Source organism: Suillus fuscotomentosus (assembly GCF_016647785.1).
Source record: "Suillus fuscotomentosus strain FC203 chromosome Unknown F5891scaffold_18, whole genome shotgun sequence".
Taxonomy (NCBI): Eukaryota; Fungi; Basidiomycota; class Agaricomycetes; order Boletales; family Suillaceae; genus Suillus; species Suillus fuscotomentosus.
The window spans coordinates 2724-23836 of record NW_024539530.1 but is presented as its reverse complement, the minus strand read 5'-3'; the positions used below and the strand labels follow the sequence as shown (position 1 = coordinate 23836).

The following is a 21113-nucleotide window of genomic DNA, read 5'->3' as shown; positions in this document are numbered from 1 at the left end:
CTTGCAACAACTACAGTGTCAAGGAATAGTTATGACTGGGGAGCTTTTTTCAATCGATATCTTCCTTGGGCGGTAATCACTCCTCGTGTGACGTGTCTAGACTGCGACAAGCGTGGCATTTGCATCGTGGCATCAAAAATATGACAGGCCAAGACCCACAATTGCATGGTCTCAACATCAATTAACACGCATCGTGCCATCATTTAAACCTTGTAGGTTGATGGTTCATCTCTCCTGAACAGCCATGATCGAGCTCAGGCAAAAATGAAATCTAACATGTCTTTCGAACTCTCGATTTATGGAAATGATGGGACGCAGTTTCTCATGCATAAGCGATGTCGCAGCTGCTCACGTCCTGCTAGGGTAGAAACTACCAGGAAGCTACCAAGTACCGCTCAAGACGAGGAAAATACGCACTGTGTATAGTGCATCCTCGTGCATCAAAGCATGTCTTACGAACCGAAGCCGTTCCACTCCTCTGGTTCTTCATGTACTTTTTTGTGCATTGGCTTTCGCCTAGTGGCGGCAACTAAGTCGTCACCGGCCTCCGATTTTCTGAGGCCCAACATGGTTTCATGAACTATACAACGCAGTAAGAATAAGGGGAAAGACTTTCATATCTAGGGCTTACCATCTCCCGATATAATGTCGTCAGCGATCGGTCGGCTTCCAGAGGTGATGTACCTCGTCGAGACACCTCGGCTAAGTAGCGGCTGGGCCACGAGTTCTTTTAATTTGGCTTTCAAAACCGCCATCTTTGCGTCATTGTTCTTTTTTCTAGCCTTTGACGGGTTACTTTCACCTGCGGATTCGCTAGGTCGACCTGTCAGTATCATCATTTTTATTGCGGCAGGGTTATCGTTCACCTCAAAATATCAGAATCAAGCTCTATCTCCATCGCTTCCGCCGTTTCCTTCAGCCAGTTCCGTTCATGATGCTGCTTCTTTATTTTGTGTTGCTGAGAATCGATTTGTCGAGCGAGTAAGAGACGGTTCTTGAGCTTATCAACAAGGGTGAGCTCCACTGATATCTCAGGGATATCCGTATCTTCTAATCGTGCGTGCGTTGAATGTACAACGAGTGAGCAAAAACGGCTGTCACTTACTACGACCCAGGCTTGCTAACAGTGCCCTTAACACTCGACGCTCGTCGGGGGCACACATCAACAAACTAAAACCTTTTTGCATCGCACGAGCGGTACGCCCATTGCGGTGAACGAACACATCAGCAGAACGTGGTATCTGATAGTGAACGACATGGTCAACGGCAGGTATGTCAAGACCCCTGGCAGCAATGTCCGTGGCCAGAAGGACAGCATTTGTGGTCGCCTTGAACCTGGGGCGTGTGTCAGCACGGGTGTACTCAATGTCTACAGTGGACATGAAAACTACCGATCAAGGTTTTTGAGGCGCTGGCGTTGTTCCATTTGAGAATGGAGAGGAAAGGCCTTGAGGTTCAGGAGTTCCATCAGTGGAGTGAGACGCCTTATGCCATCAATAGATGATAAGAACACGAGGGAACGGCCAGGGTACCGTAACAGGAAGTAGTACAGGTATGCATCCTGTGGGGTATGAGACGCCATTCGTGCACCTATGGTTGCGTACGCACCTTATCTGTGGAAAGGCATTCAATTTTGCTCTCCTTAAGTGTGGAGACAACGCCTCCCTCGGGGCTGATGTCGATTACAGCCGGATCCGGATCGCGAAAGTCAAGGCGCAGAAGAAGGTCGTCTGTTGGTCGCTTGGTTTAGCAACATTTGAGAGCGTTCGGAAATGAATATACCGAGTGTGCTAGCCAGTTTTGACGACTTTTTATAGCCCTTCTGGCGATAACTTCGTTTCAAGTTCTTCTGGAGATCCTTACTGAGAGTAGCGGAGAAGACGAAGGTTTGCAGTGTATCCACAGCCTCAGTGTTCTCTGCACCTTTATGATCTAAAGAATCGCCCAGCGCTTCAGGGGGTTCAATTTCATCTTCTCTGGGTGTGGAACATGTCAACCGTCTCAATAACTACAAGAATATCACATACTGAGATTGTCGAATTGTGAGCCGCAAGATGTTGTCCATTTCAGCAAAATGTCCCGCTTCGACCATGCGATCGGCTTCATCTAGCACTAGGAATCTCAGCTGGCTAATTTGTCTTGCCAGTTCCTCATCCTGGACGAAAATGTGTTTAGCCGGACAAGGTAAAATTGGAACGGAATTTACAAACCTCCTCTAGAATGTCCCAAAGTCGACCTGGCGTTGCTACCAACACGTCAACACCCCGGTGGAGTATACGCCGCTGTTTTTGCGCAGACATTCCACCGACTATGGCAGCGATGCTGACGAGTGGCGGAGCAATATTTGTGTGCTGCTTTTCCTTAACCTCGGTGTTTCTGAGATCGACGTCTTGTTCGGCCTTCGTGTCAATAACCCGTGCGAATACATTGAGGTGATCAGAGACTTGTAGGGCAAGTTCACGGGTGGGAGCTAAGATAAGCGCCTGGAGTTTCCGCTTAGTTCTTTGCAGCCGGGAATGTGATAAGATACGGTGGAGAATGGGAAGCCCATATGCAAGTGTCTTCCCGGATCCCTGGAAAGTGTACCATGAGGGAGGCGAGGAAAAAATTAAAAATTGAACGAACGGTCTCTGCTACTCCAACGACGTCCCGCCCGTCCAAAGCTATCGGCAGTGACTTAGCTTGTATCGGAGTGGGTGTAGCAAACCCTCGTGAATGAAGCACCTGAGAAAGATGGGGATGCATACAAAAAGCATGCCAATTGGGCAGCAAAGACTTGGCTGAAGGGAATTAAAGGGTCAGAAAATCAGGAAGGTCACTGGTATGATAGATAACACACAGTCAAACGACACTGAAGGATTCAGTAGTTCCGAGCTGGCAGAAGATGGCATGTCTTCCTCAGGCCCAGATGATACAGTAACCTTTGTTGTATTTTTCGATGGTTCAAGAACCTAGAATAGCGCTGATTAATGACCATCTGATGTCCTGGGTCCTGCTGCTCACATTGAACTTCATAACTCTCCCTCCTTCTGTATCCTCGTACACCACTTCAACATTTTCCAATTCTTCTAGTTCCAGTATTCCATCGTCACCATCAAGGCCCGTCTCACTGGGTCGACGTACGGCTTTCCAAGGCAGTCCATCCAAAGATGTGGGCTGCATTTTGAGTCGCTTTCTGGATACTGAAGGGCCTGCCTTGGCCTTCCGTTTTACAAAGGAAGGCTTTGATTTGGGGTCTCCAGACATCTGACTTGCTTGCACGTATTACGCGGCGTATGTTCTGCTCAAAAATTGCTTGAAAACATCAAACTATCGTACTAGTGGGATGGTTGTTTGGCAAAAGCTTTCGAAACAAACAACCACTTTCAGTCAACTTCAATCGCTAATCAGTTTATCATTGTGGGTCCATTGCCTTTTGACCAAAAGCTTTCGAAACACACTTCTGAGGTGCACGGTATGTATGACGACTATTATATTTCGCACATATCTCAAACACATTTGCAGTCAAACGAGTCGACAGGACAGTCGGACCTGATTATTGTTACTCGCTTCCTCGTATTGGGTGTGTGGCGTATGTGCTGCGTTTTCGCTGCTGAAGCCAAACGTTTACCTCTGACATAGCACATCTATTGGTGGGATGGTCACGCTGCGTGATTTGCCTGTAGAACTGTGGCGTCCGATACTAGCGTCGCTTGTCCGATCGCCTGGGGTTCTCTCGTCCGACCGACAAGATCCATTCTCGGAAGTTCGCGACATCGTCATATTCTTGAATCGAGACGTGAAGACTCATTTGGCACTCCTCTTGGTCTGCAAAGTGTGGCATAATGTCGTCACCGAGCTTACCCATGAGCACCTCCACTTGACGTCGGCAGAGCAAGTAGCTGTCATTGCCAACCGCTTCGAAGAAAGTCGCAGGCATTCAATAAAGCACCCTCTGGGGACGTGCACTCGACGGATCGACTTTCAACTGTCGAACCCGTCTGATCAGTGCTTGAACGCACTTGTGCGAATCCTGCGGTGTTCGCCAAACATCGAGATTCTAGTCAATAGCAACTACTACATGGCGTTGAATCCAACGTTCCATATCACACCACCTCAGGCTCAGACGCGAACGGAAATCATAAATGCCCTCATTGAAACATGCTCAAGCTCACTACGACGAATAGAGTGGACGTCCAACGAATATCCCTCTTGGAGTGACCTGATGCACGTCCTTCAAACGGCCACTGGCATAACAAGCCTGACGCTCGCGAATATATATGGCAACCTCACGGAAAGACCATCGCATTACCTTACTTTACCCAACTTGAAAACGCTTGTTCTCGGAGATAGTCCTTCGTTCTCGCACGCGTCGCTGGGCAATGTTCCCCTGAATGCCTTTCTTACGATGCTCGCCAAATCCCCGGAACAACTTCCGTCCTTGCAAAGGCTGGAGGGGTTTTCCCCCTTCAGCCCAGACTTCCTGCGAACCCACGGTCCAAAAGTGCGCATTGTCCGCACCGTCGCATTCACGCCGTTGTTAAATGAAATTATCGCAACTTGTCCGAACTTGGACACTTTTGTCACTATCTTTCCTCATCACATTTTGGATCTACTATCGCATCCTTCGCTGAAGCGGATTGGCATTTTCCCCATCAGTGAGGATCCTGTTGGCGTTCCTCAAGCTATTTTCAGCGCGTATATCATGAAGCCGCTCGAAGATCTCTTGTGTCAGATTGACGAGTCCCAACTTCCGAAACTGACCCAGGTCCGGATTCGCAATATCGGAACATTAGCGAATATTACGGAACACCCCTTGTTTCTTCAGAAGTGGTGGAAGCGTTGGGATTCAAGGGGTGTACGTTTCGACGACAAGGATGGACGACCGTTCAATCTGGTGTCTTCAGGTACAGAATCACACATCCAGTCACCGTGTCACGCTCAAAATACCTACAGAGAGTGACAAGTGTACACGATGACGTGCGTCGACCATGATGTGTATCCTGATCTGGAGTCTCGAAGTACTTTTTAACCTACTCTCCCGCATTGCTTGGTATATCTTTCATTCACATGATACCACAATCTTGATATCTCGGTTTGGTATGCTTATAACTTGACGATCTTCATATAGAACATAAAATTTAGGGTATAAATAATATGTTGGTTTACTCTTGTTCGACACCAGGATACAGAGGAATGAGCGTATGGCTAATTGGCAGTAGTTGCGAAAAGCGTCCATCAATGTCCAACAATATAAAGGAATGTGAGACGATAGGTAAGTCCAGAAACTCGAGTGCCAGACTACTATGAGTGTTTCCCGTCATGAAAAGAATGTGGGGAGCTGACCAGCTGCGACAGTGAATACTCTGAATGTCCAAAGAAAGAATCTAAAGGAATGTGAAGAGACAGCTTCCGAGTGTCCAATCTATGAGTGTTTTCGGTCTTCCTTCAAGAGAGTGTGGGGAGCTGACCGGCTGCGACAGTGGATACTCAGTAATAAGTTAGCTATTAGCTGTATGCGATGCTTACCAGCAGCGATGAAACATTGCTTCGAGAATCAATTGCCTCGAGGGAAGAGATCGACAACTCTGGTCCGTTTAACTTCACGACCAGAGTTCTGAAAGTACCGGGTAGTGTCAAACGACCAATGCAAACTTCCGACAATCCAGTTTGCAAGACCACCGACATAGATTGCAACGTCCTTGTCGATTTTGGAACCCCAGGAAGGGATACGCTCGCGATTTTCGTTGAAGCGGTCGATGGACTGCTTGCAGAGCTCGCCGACGAAGTCGACGGCACACTGGATGTCGAGGCACTCCTGGTGCATGACAACAGATATCATGTTGTGGGTATCTCCTTTTGATTGTTCTACGTTATAGGAGAAGATGTCCTAAACTGGGAGTTAGCCTGATAAAAGCAATAGACTGAAGTGCGTGCATTTGACCACGTGACTAAGTCATTGGCGGCCTCGCCGAGATTCTGGATGATCGGATGCTCCATGACTTCGTCGGGTATATCGAGATTGTTAGCGTATTCGATAAGTGCCCAACAGGGCTTGCATCCACTGGTATCGCGACGCAAGGAGATATAGGACTCGAGATCGGGAACGACGCCCTTAGCACGGTCGTTAGCTTGCACGTGTACAGCTTGGAAGAAGAAGTCCATTGTCTCTATGAAGCGTCTGCTCGTTCCACGGGATGCGGTGGGAAGCATACGCTTGTAGAAGCTGTAATACACTCAATTAGTCTGTTCGTGATTACGAGACGAATACATACTCCTTGGTCATTCTATTTAATCGGGCAGGCGAGTAGTAGTCGTACGGGTGGTGAAGCGAGTTTAGCACGACATTTGCAATATTTTTGGTTCCAGCCTTGTCCATGTCGTCTGAGAGGTTGTCGAGGTGGAAAAGATAGTTCATGAAATCGCAGCAGACGCGAAGCTGAGAGAATCCTGCGTCTGGGTAGCACATAGATGTGAGCTGACCGGCCTTGAGCCCGTGAATCGCCTTGCGCGACTTCTGGGTGAGGTTGTCTCCACGGAAAAGCCACCGCTTTGATTCAGCAGTAGCCTGTTTGTGATGGCGATTTATGCGTAGCTTGAAATCGCAGTGGGAGACGAGGTCAGGGAGGATGAACTTGGTGGGGAGAGCTGTGGTGATCGACATCTTGGGTAAATGAAGGAGGGTTCTAGGACAAACAAAAGCTAAAAGACCGACGAGAACGTTCTATAAGGGCAAAGACCAAGAGGAACGGGAGTGAGTTGAGGTCCGTGGTAAGCTGTGCGTTTTGATGCTGAGCAGGAACCCAGTTGGATTTGAGACCAGACGCGCGGATTGAATAAAATAAGCTTTTGACTACGAGCTTTGAAATACTTGTCCAAGCACAAAAAGAGCATCGTAGTGTCGTGTCCCGTTCATAATCGTGGCGGTCACACTGCTACATAGGGGAGGAAGAGAAATGACACTGAACGTGCCGTGCGACTGTGAATCGAGAACGTTGACAGAACTTCACGTGAGATGCATCGCAACACTGATATCGGTGCCCCAGAGGGCTTAAAGTGCCCAAGTATAGAAAGTGTTGCAGCCTCCGCTCCCAGTCAGATGACGCACTGTTGGAAACCGCAAGTTTATAATGAGCAAGAGGCTAGGCCCGGTTCAGTAGAAGGAAATAGGGTAGAAGAATGTCGTACAGTTCATTATGGAACACAACTTATCTAGTTTATCATTTCATTTCTCGTTTCAATGAATGCGCAGAGAAAACATGGTGACTCACCAACTTGAACTTGAAGTCGCTCGAAGACCACGGAACCCGCGCCCGACATAAGACGTGGCATATACTCAATCCGCACGGAGTGGAGCAGGAAACAACTCGGATGCACTGGGATAGATGTCAGATTGTACCGGGTATGAATTGCACCGTGATTGTATGGGGGCTAGTACTTCTTCGAAATCTATATTGAGAGAGTAAAGGCAATGCACACGTACGGTCCGTACAGACGAATATTGTTCCTTGTCATCCGATTATGGATACACACAAGTCAACTGCAGGCCAACAAGTCTTACAAAGTACATACCAGCATCGCTGCTCCCGATGAATGAAGAAACCGGGCCGTGACAGAAGTAGATGATCATGATACTAGTAACAATAGCTGCAAGCATAATTTCAAACGCTGGGAAGAGTGGTTTTCGCCAGTCGATAGCACTCGCCGTCAGGTTACGTTAATCAACTTTTGCAGATGACTTGAAGTAAATAGCAGTTCCTGGAACTTCGAAGAGCAGAATTTGCGAGCGGGGGGGGCCCTTGACTCTGTACCACCACCATGGTCAGAACTCCCACGCTGAAAAACGCGGGCAAGGACGAGCCGTCGCAGCTCACAGAAAAAACTGGCCTTTTAAAAAACCCATAACATCAACAAAATAATATGTATATGTACGAACACCCTCCTCCTCATCACCCAAATAAAACAACCCAACAACAACAAAACAACTGACACACCCGAAACACACCCCACACGCAACACCTATCGACGAACTTTCAACCGAATCATCTTAGGATAACTGACTACCAACACCCGCCAAGAATACAAAGATAACGCCAACCACAACCAGACGTAAAGATACACCCCCGCACCATGCCCAGTGCTAACACACAACACCGCCTAAATTGCCCCCCTTGAGAAATCACAGCGACAATAAGTCTTATTAGACCACTGCCTCAATTGAAATTGAACTCATCCCGGCCACGATGCCCTCGCCGAACTAGTCAACCTCCTCAATCTCAGCCAGCTGCGCTAGAAACAGAAGTATAAAAACCTGCAGACCCCACTCACAATCCTCGTCCCAGCAGACATGAAAGACAAGGAACCCTCTTCTATTAAGGCAGTATCTCAAGCCTCCCGCCCCTACCCCACCACTCCTCGTCCTAATCCACAACCCCCTCGCTCGGGACCAAAATACTTTCCTCCTGAAGCTCTACAGGAAGACGTCGACTTAGAACAAGCTATGGACATGATACCGTATAAACCTGACCCACCCTCACCACCCTCCCCCCCAAGCCCACACTCCCCCCCTGACACACCCACCCCCACACCTCAGGGGAACCATGTGCACCCACTCCAACCCGACCTCCTCGTATACCAGGATTTTAAAGTAACAACGTCCCATGTCGACGATGACAAACCGCCGAGCAGTGACCTCGCTAACTCAATTCATGCGCCGAACAACTCCAAAGGTGATCACCAAATGAGCGCCCCGCCAAGCCCCAAAGCCAGACATGAACCCACCGCTGAGGAACAAGCCATCCTAGATCATCTAGCTCTGGCTGACGCGAACAGGTCTGTTCTCAGCCAGAACGGCCTGAATACTCGCACTACCCTACCCCAATTCACGCCGACTCCAAATGGGGGATTCCCAGTAGTACATATGTCCCACTCAGCTCAGATATTTGACCACCTCGATAACAGAGTCCTCCTCGCCTGGTTCCAAGTTGAACACCCGAAATTCCTAGTAAGGGTGTTCGACCACACAGGAAAAGACGTCGCAGAACGCGCTGCCATCCTCGCAGAGCGCATCCGCGCTAGCATTGCCACCATCGCAGAGTTCGTCCAACAAGACCCCCCGCAGGTACGCGTCTCCCCCCCACAACCCCAGGGCGGTAGAGAAGTGAAACTCCTCCCAATGGGCTTCCTGGTCCACAAAGTAACAGAAGAGACCAAAAACCTGATCCTAAGCCAACGCATCTGGTCCAACACGGACCTCACGTTCGAAGCTCTCCCATTCAACTGCAACCACCCCCCAGAACTCTTGTTCTGTCTATCCGGCTACACGACCTTAGACACCCAGACCATCCTTCAGACCGTCCGCGACACTTGGTCTTGTGAAGAAAACCACACCCGCATCGAAGGGTTCTTCTCCCATTGCGGCCTCCCAGCGGGAGTGCCCACCTACATGGTTACTCACGACTTCATCGAGTCCGCTCGTGTCGAACTCCTCGACTTCAAGATAACGGGGGGACTGTCCGTACCGCGCTTTAACGTCCTCGCCACCAGTCCAACAAATGACGCCAAGACCTGGACTAACCTGCGCAGCTTCCTAAGCGCCCTTAACTACCCAACCAGCCTCGATGGCTGTGGGACATCGACAGCCCTCTCCGCATGCCAAATATGCCACTCGCTAGCCCATCCAAGAGGATTATGTCCATTCCCACTCGTCACACTCTGGAACGGCCCCCGAGTGGGCAATAGGAACACGGGGAACGGACAACGTCAACCTGGGAAAACCAGAGGCGGAAATGGGAGATTCAATCGCACTGTCTGATACCTCGTACAATCACACTCTATGCCGAATTCCATTCCTTCCTACCTACAGCTAGATGTACTAAAACCTAACCCCCTCTCAGCCCATACGTGTCCCCATCTCACATACATAGCCTAGAAACACACCTCACCCTACGTACATCAATTTCAGTCCTTTCTAAACCGTACAAACCCCCCCCCCCCCCCCCCCATCATATAATAAGCGCCACAACGGTTCTGTCTTAGGCCCGGCTCCGAAAGATCAAAAGAACCGCTGCGAACGTAAGACAGGTTTGAATGAGACACAAACCATCGAATTAAAGACACCTTGCCCAAATATACTGGTCGCGGAAGCGGGACAGGAAAGCAGGAGTCGTCTCAAAACAGCATGGTGCACACCAAACCACGGAAACCTATTTAGGTTCGGACAAGCCGTGCCGAGAGGCTTAAGTTTTCACTAGTAGATGATTCCAATGTCCTGGGCACTGATAATCATTGAAAACGCTAACATAGTCCACTGCTAATGGGCCAGACATGTCGATTCTAAGGCTACATAATGATCGTAACGTAGTCTTAGTAGTACGATCACCCCAAACACTCACATAAACTCCCCAAATCACGGTCGTTTTGTCGGTAACGGTGCAGGCATCCCAAGTAGCGGAGGAGGACCTCCTCGAACCACTGGGAGACCCTCCGATGACCGCTCTCGGGATTTCGGAAGTGGACATGCCAATCAAAGGCACACCCAACCCCAACATCAACCCCAGCCTCAAATGAGGGACCCACCAACACAAAGTATGGCCACACACGCCCTCCGAAACCAGACACAGGAACCTATCAGACACCCCAACCAACACCAACCAACGCGCCAAGTCATCACAACCTCCAACGAACACAAAAAAACCAGAGCGAACATCAAAATAGCCACTCTCAATATGAAAGGACGGACCTCGACAAATCTCGCGCAAAACCAAACATCTAAATGGACAAATGTAAATCAAACTGTGAGAGACGAAAAGATTGGCATATTGTGCCTTCAAGAGACGCACTTGACTACAGACCACAAAAATCAAATTGACAATCTATTCTCCCGGCGCCTGCGAGTCCTAAGCACGAGCGACCCAACCAGACCAGGAAACTCTGCAGGAATTGCATTCGTTCTAAATAAAGAAATATTAAATACCGCAGACGCCAAAATGAAAATCCTGGTACCAGGACGAGCAGCAGTCTTATCTGTGAAATGGCACAAAAATGAGACAATCAACATTCTAAACATATACGCACCGAATAACATGAACGAACACCGAAGCTTCTGGGAGAAAATAAGTTCAGAATGGACAGCGGCACACGCGGGCGACATTGACTTCATGATGGGTGATTTTAATATCACCGAAGAACCGATTGACCGCGCCCCCGCAAGGCACGATCACGAATCAGCCACCGAAGCTCTAAGAGACCTAAGATCAACGCTCAACCTACAAGACACCTGGCGCCTCGAAAACCCAAAAACACGCACCTTCACATTCAGTAGTAACCGCAATACATTATCGCGCCTAGACAGAATCTACACCTCAACACGCCACTTAAACAGCATGACAGATTGGAACTCACAAATCAGCCACATCCCGACGGATCACCACATGGTGTTGACAAGGTTCGCACCACCCGGACTACCACACATAGGGAGAGGAAGATGGTCATGGCCAATAGGAATAATGAAAGATGAAAGCCTAATTAAACAAATTATAAAACTAGGGATTAATAAGCAACAACAAATGGAAGAGATAAACGTACGAGACGGCACCACCAACCCGCAAAAGTTATGGATTACTTTTAAAAAAGAAATAACCGACTTAGCAAAAGAAATGTTGAAAATACACCTAGGAAGAGTCAACCAACGAATACGAGCATTAACGAAAGACCTACGCAAGACAACGAACCTAAAAGACATAGACTTCTCTGAAAACACTAGAATAAATCGCATTATCATCGAAAAAGAAATAGAACACTTACAAAAGAAGAAAAACAAAAAAGCCCAACTAAAAGCACAATCACAATGGGCGTCACAAGGCGAAAAGATAAGCAAATACTGGTCAAAAATAAACAGTCAGAAAAAGCCAAGAGACATTATATATCGACTACACATACCAGAAACCAACAACTTCACCACAAAGTCAGAAGAAATGGCAGAAATAGCAAAAACATACCATGAAAAACTACAAACAGCCGACAATCACCAACACCACGACCAAGCTCGACAAAATGCGAGAAAAGTATCACTAGAAGAGATACCAGCAAATCAGAAAATCGAAGCACAAACAAGCCAACTGAACGAACTCTTACAAGAAGAGCACATTCTAAACGCGCTGATGTCATCGAAATCGGGAAGCGCCACCGGGATAGACGGTATCCCATACGAACTATGGAAACATATCCACGAAACATACACAGAAGCAAGTAAGAAAGAGCAACCAGGTCTGAATATAATCAAGATGCTTACCATCGTCATGAACGATATCCAACTCTACGGAGTCAACCAGGATTCGGACTTCACCCTAGGATGGATGTGCCCGTTATATAAAAAAAAGGACCGCACAAAAATAGAGAATTACCGACCCATAACACTCCTAAACACAGACTATAAAATACTCACCAAAGCTCTCGCTATACAACTAACGAAAAACATACACCAACTAATCCACCCGAATCAGAGCGGATTCGTGAAAGGACGGTCCATTTTTGACCCGATTCGCTTAGCCCAAACAATGACCGCATATGCGGACCTAATGGAAGAAAATGGTGCGATCATAGCCCTAGATCAAGAAAAAGCATACGACAAAATTCAACACCCTTACCTGTTCGAAACATTAGAAGCCTTTAACCTCCCACCGATGTTTATAAATACTGTTAAAACACTATATCAGTCAGCATATACACGAGTAGCAATAAATGGCTTTTTGAGCTCACCATTCCAAGTAACACGCGGTGTGAGACAAGGCGACCCATTATCCTGCCTTCTATTCGACCTGGCAATAGAACCACTGGCCTGCGCACTGCGCAACTCCCCAAGAGTGAAAGGATACCAAATCCCTGGAATACCGGAACGAATAAAAGTCAACATGTACGCAGACGATACTACGATATACTTATCAAAAGAAGATAAATACTCAGATTTAGAAACCATACTACAAACCTGGTGCATGGCATCAGGCGCGAAATTTAACATGGAAAAAACCGAAATATTGCCTATCGGAACGAAAGAACATCGCGCATCAGTAATACGAAACAGGAAAGTAAATGACCTGGACGCACCTTGGCAAGAACAAGTCAGAGTAGCCGAAGACGGCAGCCCTATAAGATCACTCGGAGCCTGGATAGGCAACGAGACAGAACAAACAGCATCCTGGGAATCGACTCTAACAAAAATCGAAGACAACCTCAACAGATGGAACATGGGACACCCCTCCCTCGATGGAAAGAAACTGATTGTACAAATGGTAGTTGGAGGAATGACGCAATTCCTCGCAAAGGCACAAGGGATGCCTAGAAACATCGAGAACGCCGTCACAAAGTTAATCAGGAACTTCATATGGGACGGGAAAACAACCCCACCAATAAGCACAGGGAGACTGGAAAGACCCATCGCCGAAGGAGGCCTTGGTCTCCTAAACATCAAAGTAAGGAATGAAGCAATAGACATAACATGGCTAAGAACCTACATGGACATAACAAATCACAGACCAACATGGGCGTTTGTTGCTGACGCCATAATCAACACACTGAAACCAGAAGGAATCACTAATGACACTGACCTGCGCATGTTCCTGACATCCTGGAACCCCCCCACAAAGGGCAAACAAGCAAGCAAACTGCCATATATAATCACAAACATGTTGAAAACAGCCAAAAAACACCATGTGAGCTTCGCACCTTTAAAGATCTCCGACAGCCTCAAAAACCAACTCCCAGCCTGGTTACATCTAGGCGCCCCACCAAGAACATACCATAGGACCAAAAATAATTGCCTAAAGCAAACACACCGAGTAATATCAGTGAAACATCTAAAAGACACTGCCAAACGAATAAAAGACCAAAGATCTCACCAATCGAAAGCCACATGTACATGCTCCAAATGCATCAACGACAGACTAGCAGGATGTAAGAACCCCCACCAATGCGCAAAGACCGCACAACACATACTAGATAGCCTCCTCCCAAAATATAACCCTAACACGACACCTAGAAAAGATCACTTAACGCTAACACATAGACGCCTCGAGAAAAACGTACGAGCTCGTACACAACCGCGGGGAGAAATCCTATTCAACCCTTCTATCACAATACGGAATAGTCTGACGGACTGCTTCCGCATCTTTGTAGACCCATCAAGACCGGTTGAAATACCTGCATACAGACTACGTGTCCCTCTCAACGGAAGACAGACAATCGACGACACTCTCACCATATTCACGGATGGCTCCTGCATCAACAACGGCAAATACAACGCAAAGTGCGGAGGAGGAATCTGGATTGAAGAACATCACCCAATGAACCGAGAAATCAGCATGCCTGGAACGCACCACTCAAATCAAATAGGTGAACTTGTGGCAGTACTAGTAGCCCTGCAAAACGCAAACCCAATAACACCTGTCAAAATAATAACAGACTCTAAATATGTAATAAACGGACTAAACACCCACCTTGACGAGTGGGAGAACGCCGGGTGGATCAACGTGGCAAACGCCCAAATATTCAAAGCTATAGCATATCAACTACGCCGACGATCGGCGCCAACTAGCTTCCAATGGGTCAAGGGACATAGTCAAGTGACAGGAAACGAGAAAGCAGATCACCTTGCTCAAAACGGCGCATCAAAAATAACCACCGACATCATAGATACATACGTCCCTCGGAACTTCGACCTCCAGGGTGCAAAACTGTCAAAAGTAGACCAAAAGACTGCTTATAGAGCGTTAATGACGAAGAAACACATAGATTACAAAAGACCAACCTTAGGCATGCTGGATATCACTAGATACGCCATTGAAACATTAACGACCACACTAGAGACGGATGAAACGATATGGCGAGGATGCAGGAACAACGACATCTCCAAGAAAATACAAATCTTCCTATATAAAACGTTAAATAATGCATTCCGAATTGGAGATTTCTGGACACATTTACCCAATCTCGGACACAGAGCGCGATGCCAATCATGCGGAGAAGAACCAGAATCGATGGAGCATATATTAATTCAATGCACAAACCCAATAAGAAAGAGAATATGGCACCTAGCGAAAAACCTTTGGCCGGAGAAACATGGCCCGTGGCCTGAACCGTCCCTAGGACTCATCTTAGGATGTGGCAACCTATCACTCCCGAAAAACGCACCAAACAGAGATGACAATGACAAGAAATGCGCCGCGATAATAAAAGGGGCATCACGCCTCCTAAGAATCTTGATATCAGAGTCGGCCTATCTTATATGGGTAATAAGGTGTGAGCGCGTCATCCGAGAACAAGCACATACCGATGAACATACCATAACACGGTGGACGAATACTATAAACAATAGGCTACAACTAGACAGAGTGGTAGCGTGCAAAACGAAACGATCAACCAAGACGACATCACAAGTATACCATACATGGGCTGATGTAATCACAACAAACAACGACAAATATAGTACAGGAAAAGATTGGGTAACCGCCCTAGAGGTTTTAGTGGGTATTAAACTACCCCGGCCCCCGCAGACCGAGGTGTCCAGGTAGTATACGGAGCCCCACACTACTCCCAGGAATGGAGTGTGCATAAGTAGCATTTTTCCTCGGACGGCGCCAGTGCGCCGCTATAAGCGTTTATTTAGAGCTAGACAGCGTCAGTTGCTAAATAATAGACCCGCTTTTCCAAAAAAAAAAAAAAAAAAGAATTTGCGAGCGGACACTGTGTGGTGCACACAGCATAGTACCTTCCTTTTTTGGAAATTCATTACGTTCTATTGCGACTTGGACGAGTCTTGGACAGAGACACTCAAAGACATATATATTCATCATGACCACCCGGATATCCTTCCAACCGCCAAACGTCGGCAGCTCACGATCTTTAAACGCGCCTCCAAGAAGGTTTTTTGGTATGCGGAATGACACTGAACAGGATGACGACCCTTCTGGGCCAGAGCGCAGCACAAGACGAGCGTCAGGCGGTCAGATCCATCGAAAGCAGAGTTTTGTCTCGCGTTGGAGGACAAACACAGACGTGGAGAGTGCTATCAAGTCTCCAATACTTGAAAGACCTCCAATACCCAACGCTCTTCGCGGTAGCGAATCCGACTCGACTCCGTTACCTGCACTATCTATGATTGTGCTGTCCATCGTAAGTATCTGCATGCACCTTCGTGATATAACTGATCAAGCGCCAAGACCATGCTTGGAGAGTTTCTCTCTGCCAATGTCGCCATGCCGTTTCTCCTTTTCATGGTTAAAGGTGCGTCATAATATATGACATCGTTGCCGTCCCACTAACAAACTCGAATTCAGGATTTGGAGAGTTCAACGACGAAGCACAGATCGCCTTTTGGACTGGCATACTTGGTATTCTTGCTAAGCGTCTGTAGTGTTGGACTGTCTTTAACGCTACCCTAGTGTCCGCGTTCTTCTTAACGCAATTCCTGACCTCACTATTATGGGTATGTCCATTTTCCTTCTTCCGCACCAACGTCATCATTTGTTTGACTCTAATTCGGAGTAATAGGCAACCGCAGCAGATAGACATGGTCGTAGATTGGTGCTGACATTGTCCTTGCTTGGAAGTGCAGTGACGGTGTTGCTTTTTGGGACTTGCACATCCCTGCGGCAAGCGATCACGGTGAGACTGTTACAAGGAATATTTGCTGGCGCTGTCGGAGTGGCACGCGGATGCGTTGCTACGGTGACGGACACGACGAACGAGGGGAGGGCATACGCTATCATGGGGTGAGTACCAATCATTTGGTTGAGATCCTGGTACTGATATCATGACCAGCTTTTGTTGGGGACTTGGTGGTGTGGCGGGCGCCATCATTGGAGGATCATGTGAGTGTCTTCTGCAAAGGCATACTAGTCTCACTGACGATCGATTAGTTGAGAAGCCTGCAGACAAGTGGCCAAGTGTGTTTGGCCAAGTACCGCTACTGGTGGAGTACCCGTACCTACTTCCGTGCGCAGTGGCTGCCAGCATCACATTGACAGGTGCGTTTTCAGAAAGATAATATCACGCAATCACTCACTTATTCAACAGGGTCGTTCCTGTCCCTGTTTTTGGGCCGTGACGGCGGACCGCGGGATGGTGCAATTCGGCTACCACTAGAAAAACCTGAAGATCGACACCCGACCATTCAAGAGGAGGAAGATATCGCCACACCCAGCACCCTTGACGATACTCCACAGTCTGGGTTGGTGCGCTCTATTACACGGAAAGTATCCGGTCAACTGTCTGGTTATTTTGGATCTCGAGATTCAGTCACCGCACAAGAAACGCCATCGCTGCCAGTGCCATTGACGACGTCTATATCGCTGCCAATGGACAGCCCGCGCAATTTCTCGAGGATCACCCGTGCCAATGGATCCGCGTATGGTTATGGGGGAGGTAATAGGGCCACAAGCACGGTCAGTACGACCACGCTTGGTGCGAGGCGTGTGAGCACTGCCAGCACTATAAGAAGGAGGCACGGGAGTGCATTCGAGGGACCGACATCATTCACGGATCCCGGCGACCTCAACTTTGCTCAGAGACTATTAATGGCAAACGAGAACGCAGTCACAAATATCGCTGATCTTTGGGTAGCAGCGGCAATGAATGTGGATAATGACGAAACGTTTGAACCTGAACAAGATTTAGATATGAACGTCGACTCGGAGTATTTTGGACATGAAGACATTCCAGGTTCTATCACATCATCTCCTATACATCGAGGGCGTTCTATTGGCCGCAACCTCACAAGCGCGATCGGCAGTCCCGGCCAACGCTCATCTGTGATGACATTTGGGCAATCTTCACGCATGCACTCAGCGATGATGGGTTCTCCCGCACCGGATGGGGTACCGTTCGCATTGCGTTCCCCGTCGATATTCTCGCACCCTGGAGTGCGTACGCCATCTATCGTCCTCGATGCCCAGGCCCGTGCCCAGGAGCCCGCTGGTGACAATCCACTACTACCAATTCTGGAACACAGGCAATCTGTCACAGAGTCAGAGATTCCTCAAGGGAAGCCTCCATCCTTGACTTCGCAGCTGCCTCTGGTTGTCATCCTCCAGTACGGTTTGCTAGCACTTCACAGCACGACACACGATCAGGTGTTCTTGTCATATCTTGTTACGTACGTAGTCTGGGTGGTACTGCGCGCATCTTACTGACCTCTAATCAGCGACTACGAGTCGGGAGGTCTGAACCTCAATCCTGGGCATTTCTCCCAGCTTAGTATGAGTTGAGTTACTGGATACAAGGGATTTACTGATAGTGTCCTGCAGTTGCTCTCATGTGCCTCGCACAGATTGTATACCAGTTTTATCTCTATCCGTATGGCTACTTTATATTTTGATTATCGCTCTGCTGACTTGTTACTCTCAGAAACATTGGGCAAGTCCTTTCTGACTCTTTGTACAACAACCCCTGATGGCACTTGCTCGTAGACCCCCTCGAGGGCGCTTCTCCCACCTTGCAATGTTTCGTCTCGGGTCCCTGCTATTTATACCTGCATACCTTACTGTCACTATGTATCGGGGTTTCGCAAGTTCTAATGACCAAGGAAGTTTCGTTCTTATGGCAGGTATGATGTGATTTCTTTATCCCTCCTGTTCCATAGCTAATTCATTTATGTCAGCGCTGGCTCTGAGCACGTGAGTGACATCTGGACAGTTCACCTGAGCATTGCTGACACACATGCAGAGCTATACGTTATTGCGGAAACACGTTTGGTTACACCGCCATATCCATCCTCCTTAATTATAGTGCGTTTATTGAGCTTGTGCGAGGATGAGGTTCCCATTGACGGTGTTTATAGTGACACCCCCGCATGCCGTTGGTTTTGCCAACGGTGTCGCACAAAGTATAGTCAGTCTCGCACGTTGTTTTGGACCTGTTCTTGGCGGATACGTGAGTACCAGCTCTGCGCTCCAGTGGTACAATGTCATCCTTACACACAATATAGCTTTGGTCGGCTGGCATCAAAGACGATCCGTCAGGCTATCCTCTCGGATTCGTTGTATGTTCGGTCGTATGTGCGCTCGCCGTTGCACACAGCTTTTTCATTCGTTGATTAGCCGCCGCCGATCTTGCTGTCTTGAAACGCCCGCAAGATAGAGTACACATTATATTGTTTGTATGCATATGATCATCCACAGCAATCACTTTAACGGAGATATCTGGGTTGTTGGTTTGTGTGGCTTGGTGAGCGTATTCACGAGCAAACGGTTGAACTATACAGTACGCCCCCCGATCGACTTACTTATTCCTGGCATGTCCTGTATGGCAATAGAAATTAACATGATCTGCAACATTCACCTTCCAGAGACAACTTTCGCCGGGAACAATGCCCAGTCACATCATGGTTAGAAATTTAAGAATGAGAATTACATGGGGCTATACATCATAGATGTGCTCAAACACGATTCGAATTCTCTTTCCTCTCTCTTCGACACTCAATTCGTCTGGCAAGCCATGCAAGATTACAAGACCTACGTCCAAATTCTCATTTATTTAGGGTACTCAGTCCTTCTGTCATCTTGTATGCATTGTCTGAATTGATCATTAGGTTACTTATCCCCGGTTATGCCATCGCCCTCTTTTCGCCAACCATCATCAACGAGCTTGGCTACTCTGCTGCGAATGCCCAGCTTCTCTCAGTCCCACCATTTGTTGCCGGCGCTATCGCAACAATCATAGTCGGAATCCATTCTGACAAGCACAATCTTCGTGGCCCGTACATCATCGGCGGTGCGGTCGTGTCTCTTGTGGGATACATCTTACTATATTGCTCCGTACAAGCTGGTCCATCATACGTCGGAGTTTGTCTAGCTGCTGCAGGAAATTATCCGACCGTCGCAGTCATTCTTGCTTGGGCAGGCTCAAATGCGGGAGGCGACTTAAAGCGTGGAGTCGTACTAGCAATGGTCATTGGTATTAGTAACCTAGGAGGGTACGTCGTACTATCATAAGTACAAATTATTTGCCTGCTCATGCTTGTCTTAGTGTCTGCTCGTCCTTCATCTATATCGATCCGCCACGTTTCCACATCGGACATGGCACCAACATGGGATTTCTTTCTCTTTCGTATGTCTCATCAGTCTTCCGAACTGCAACATGATAACATGATCTTCTAATAGAATCATCATTTGTATCTTCGCTATGGGGAACTACGACCGGCTGAACAGAAAGAAAGAAGCGCAGTGTCTGGCGGAAAACATTGGCGATGATAGAAGATACGAATTCAAAGACATGGGCGATGCCAGCCCGCTTTTCAGGTGAGTTCCATGATTCATTCGCAATGCTACCCTGACTGATGGATATGTAAGGTATACCATATGAAACATACAGCTAAATCAAGTTGTCCTTAGCGTTTTTTGATATCACCTCAGGAATAAGGCGCACCTACATCTCATTTGTAATAGTACTCACATAATATGGCGTAGCATAGACACCAAATATTATAGGCACGGACAATCAGAGGTTATATGTGATTCCTACCAACGTCATGTGTTTGTCTCTGATTTTTTGCATAGGTGAGAAAAAAACATATTTGATACGCCCGTTCTCATCGTGCCACGCCATAGTGGGTTTTCACTGGGGTGTTGATGGTGCTAATAGGGGAGCTCAAAGTTGAACACCCAACGCCCAAGCCCAACACCTAACGCCCAACCTCGTGACCTATCTAGAATAAATAGAAATAAATACAACGCAAACCACACGCAAACCCTAATAAGCCCTACGCATTACATCATCACCCTTAATTTAGAGCAAAAAATCATGTGAGGGTAAAATACTAGCTTACATTGGGAGCCAATGCAGCTTCTTTGATGGTCTTGTAGATCTTATTTGTGACACCCTGCAAAGCTGCCTGAATCCACTGCTCATATGCAGGATCATGTGATGCTCGTGAATCGTGATTTACCTTTCGAGCGGCTATCTCCGAGTCTGACAAGTCGTCACAGCCAGTTGTAGTATCTATTCACAATGGCCCTCCGGGCATCCTTGTACCCTCCATCTTTACCGCTTCCTTTTTCATAAGTGATACGCCCAGTTGTGAATGGGTTGATATACAAAAAAAAACCCTTGGTACTTTCGACTCCAGTTTGGGTTGTAGCAGC

At 47.6% G+C, this 21113-nt stretch overlaps 5 protein-coding genes across 5 annotated transcripts; 3 read left to right on the top strand and 2 right to left on the bottom strand.

The window, feature by feature from the left end:
- Positions 1-280: 280 nt before the first annotated feature.
- F5891DRAFT_171731 (ATP-dependent RNA helicase) lies at positions 281-3348 on the bottom strand. Its single transcript, XM_041370769.1, has 12 exons — positions 3004-3348; positions 2840-2951; positions 2626-2780; positions 2211-2573; positions 2028-2155; positions 1783-1976; positions 1609-1730; positions 1392-1561; positions 1106-1335; positions 867-1050; positions 632-813; positions 281-580 (listed from the first exon to the last, which is right to left on the bottom strand). Exons 1-12 carry the CDS (start codon positions 3244-3246, stop codon positions 453-455), a joined length of 2211 nt encoding a protein of 736 aa, XP_041227641.1. The 5' UTR covers positions 3247-3348; the 3' UTR covers positions 281-452.
- Positions 3349-5137, top strand: F5891DRAFT_1024441 (uncharacterized protein). The gene is made up of 3 exons (XM_041361328.1): positions 3349-3454; positions 3505-4886; positions 4936-5137. Exons 2-3 carry the CDS (start codon positions 3638-3640, stop codon positions 4956-4958), a joined length of 1272 nt encoding a protein of 423 aa, XP_041227640.1. The 5' UTR covers positions 3349-3454; positions 3505-3637; the 3' UTR covers positions 4959-5137.
- A 212-nt stretch (positions 5138-5349) lies between these two features.
- Positions 5350-6952, bottom strand: F5891DRAFT_171357 (isoprenoid synthase domain-containing protein). The gene is made up of 4 exons (XM_041370767.1): positions 6255-6952; positions 5917-6205; positions 5509-5869; positions 5350-5453 (listed from the first exon to the last, which is right to left on the bottom strand). The coding sequence occupies exons 1-3, from the start codon at positions 6641-6643 to the stop codon at positions 5537-5539; spliced, it is 1011 nt and encodes a 336-aa protein (XP_041227639.1). The 5' UTR covers positions 6644-6952; the 3' UTR covers positions 5350-5453; positions 5509-5536.
- Positions 6953-15725: 8773 nt separating this feature from the next.
- On the top strand, positions 15726-19413 carry F5891DRAFT_1024430 (uncharacterized protein). Its single transcript, XM_041361327.1, has 16 exons — positions 15726-16146; positions 16194-16257; positions 16311-16364; positions 16416-16459; positions 16525-16745; positions 16795-16844; positions 16893-17000; positions 17050-18127; positions 18176-18228; positions 18279-18327; positions 18379-18387; positions 18441-18577; positions 18632-18647; positions 18697-18758; positions 18812-18903; positions 18959-19413. The coding sequence occupies exons 1-16, from the start codon at positions 15826-15828 to the stop codon at positions 19064-19066; spliced, it is 2466 nt and encodes an 821-aa protein (XP_041227638.1). The 5' UTR covers positions 15726-15825; the 3' UTR covers positions 19067-19413.
- F5891DRAFT_171270 (major facilitator superfamily domain-containing protein) lies at positions 19093-20408 on the top strand. The gene is made up of 5 exons (XM_041370766.1): positions 19093-19511; positions 19562-19945; positions 19999-20079; positions 20133-20270; positions 20322-20408. Exons 1-5 carry the CDS (start codon positions 19384-19386, stop codon positions 20332-20334), a joined length of 744 nt encoding a protein of 247 aa, XP_041227637.1. The 5' UTR covers positions 19093-19383; the 3' UTR covers positions 20335-20408.
- The last annotated feature ends 705 nt before the right edge of the window (positions 20409-21113 follow it).

Bases quoted from the DNA above. Each gene is read 5' to 3' on its own strand.
- F5891DRAFT_171731 (XM_041370769.1), bottom strand. From the start codon at position 3,246: ATGTCTGGAGACCCCAAATCAAAGCCTTCCTTTGTAAAACGGAAGGCC. The intron at 2,781-2,839 runs GTGTGTTATCTA...AATTCCCTTCAG, and splicing joins TCCTTCAGTGTCGTTTGACT to CCAAGTCTTTGCTGCCCAAT. The intron at 1,051-1,105 runs GTAAGTGACAGC...ACGCACGATTAG, and splicing joins GTTAGCAAGCCTGGGTCGTA to AAGATACGGATATCCCTGAG.
- F5891DRAFT_1024441 (XM_041361328.1), top strand. From the start codon at position 3,638: ATGGTCACGCTGCGTGATTTGCCTGTAGAACTGTGGCGTCCGATACTA. The intron at 4,887-4,935 runs GTACAGAATCAC...AAATACCTACAG, and splicing joins GTTCAATCTGGTGTCTTCAG to AGAGTGACAAGTGTACACGA.
- F5891DRAFT_171357 (XM_041370767.1), bottom strand. From the start codon at position 6,643: ATGTCGATCACCACAGCTCTCCCCACCAAGTTCATCCTCCCTGACCTC. The intron at 6,206-6,254 runs GTATGTATTCGT...AGTGTATTACAG, and splicing joins TTAAATAGAATGACCAAGGA to CTTCTACAAGCGTATGCTTC. The intron at 5,870-5,916 runs GCACGCACTTCA...CTCCCAGTTTAG, and splicing joins ACTTAGTCACGTGGTCAAAT to GACATCTTCTCCTATAACGT.
- F5891DRAFT_1024430 (XM_041361327.1), top strand. From the start codon at position 15,826: ATGACCACCCGGATATCCTTCCAACCGCCAAACGTCGGCAGCTCACGA. The intron at 16,258-16,310 runs GTGCGTCATAAT...ACTCGAATTCAG, and splicing joins TCTCCTTTTCATGGTTAAAG to GATTTGGAGAGTTCAACGAC. The intron at 16,365-16,415 runs GTATTCTTGCTA...ACGCTACCCTAG, and splicing joins CTTTTGGACTGGCATACTTG to TGTCCGCGTTCTTCTTAACG.
- F5891DRAFT_171270 (XM_041370766.1), top strand. From the start codon at position 19,384: ATGGGGCTATACATCATAGATGTGCTCAAACACGATTCGAATTCTCTT. The intron at 19,512-19,561 runs GTACTCAGTCCT...ATTGATCATTAG, and splicing joins CAAATTCTCATTTATTTAGG to GTTACTTATCCCCGGTTATG. The intron at 19,946-19,998 runs GTACGTCGTACT...TGCTTGTCTTAG, and splicing joins GGTATTAGTAACCTAGGAGG to TGTCTGCTCGTCCTTCATCT.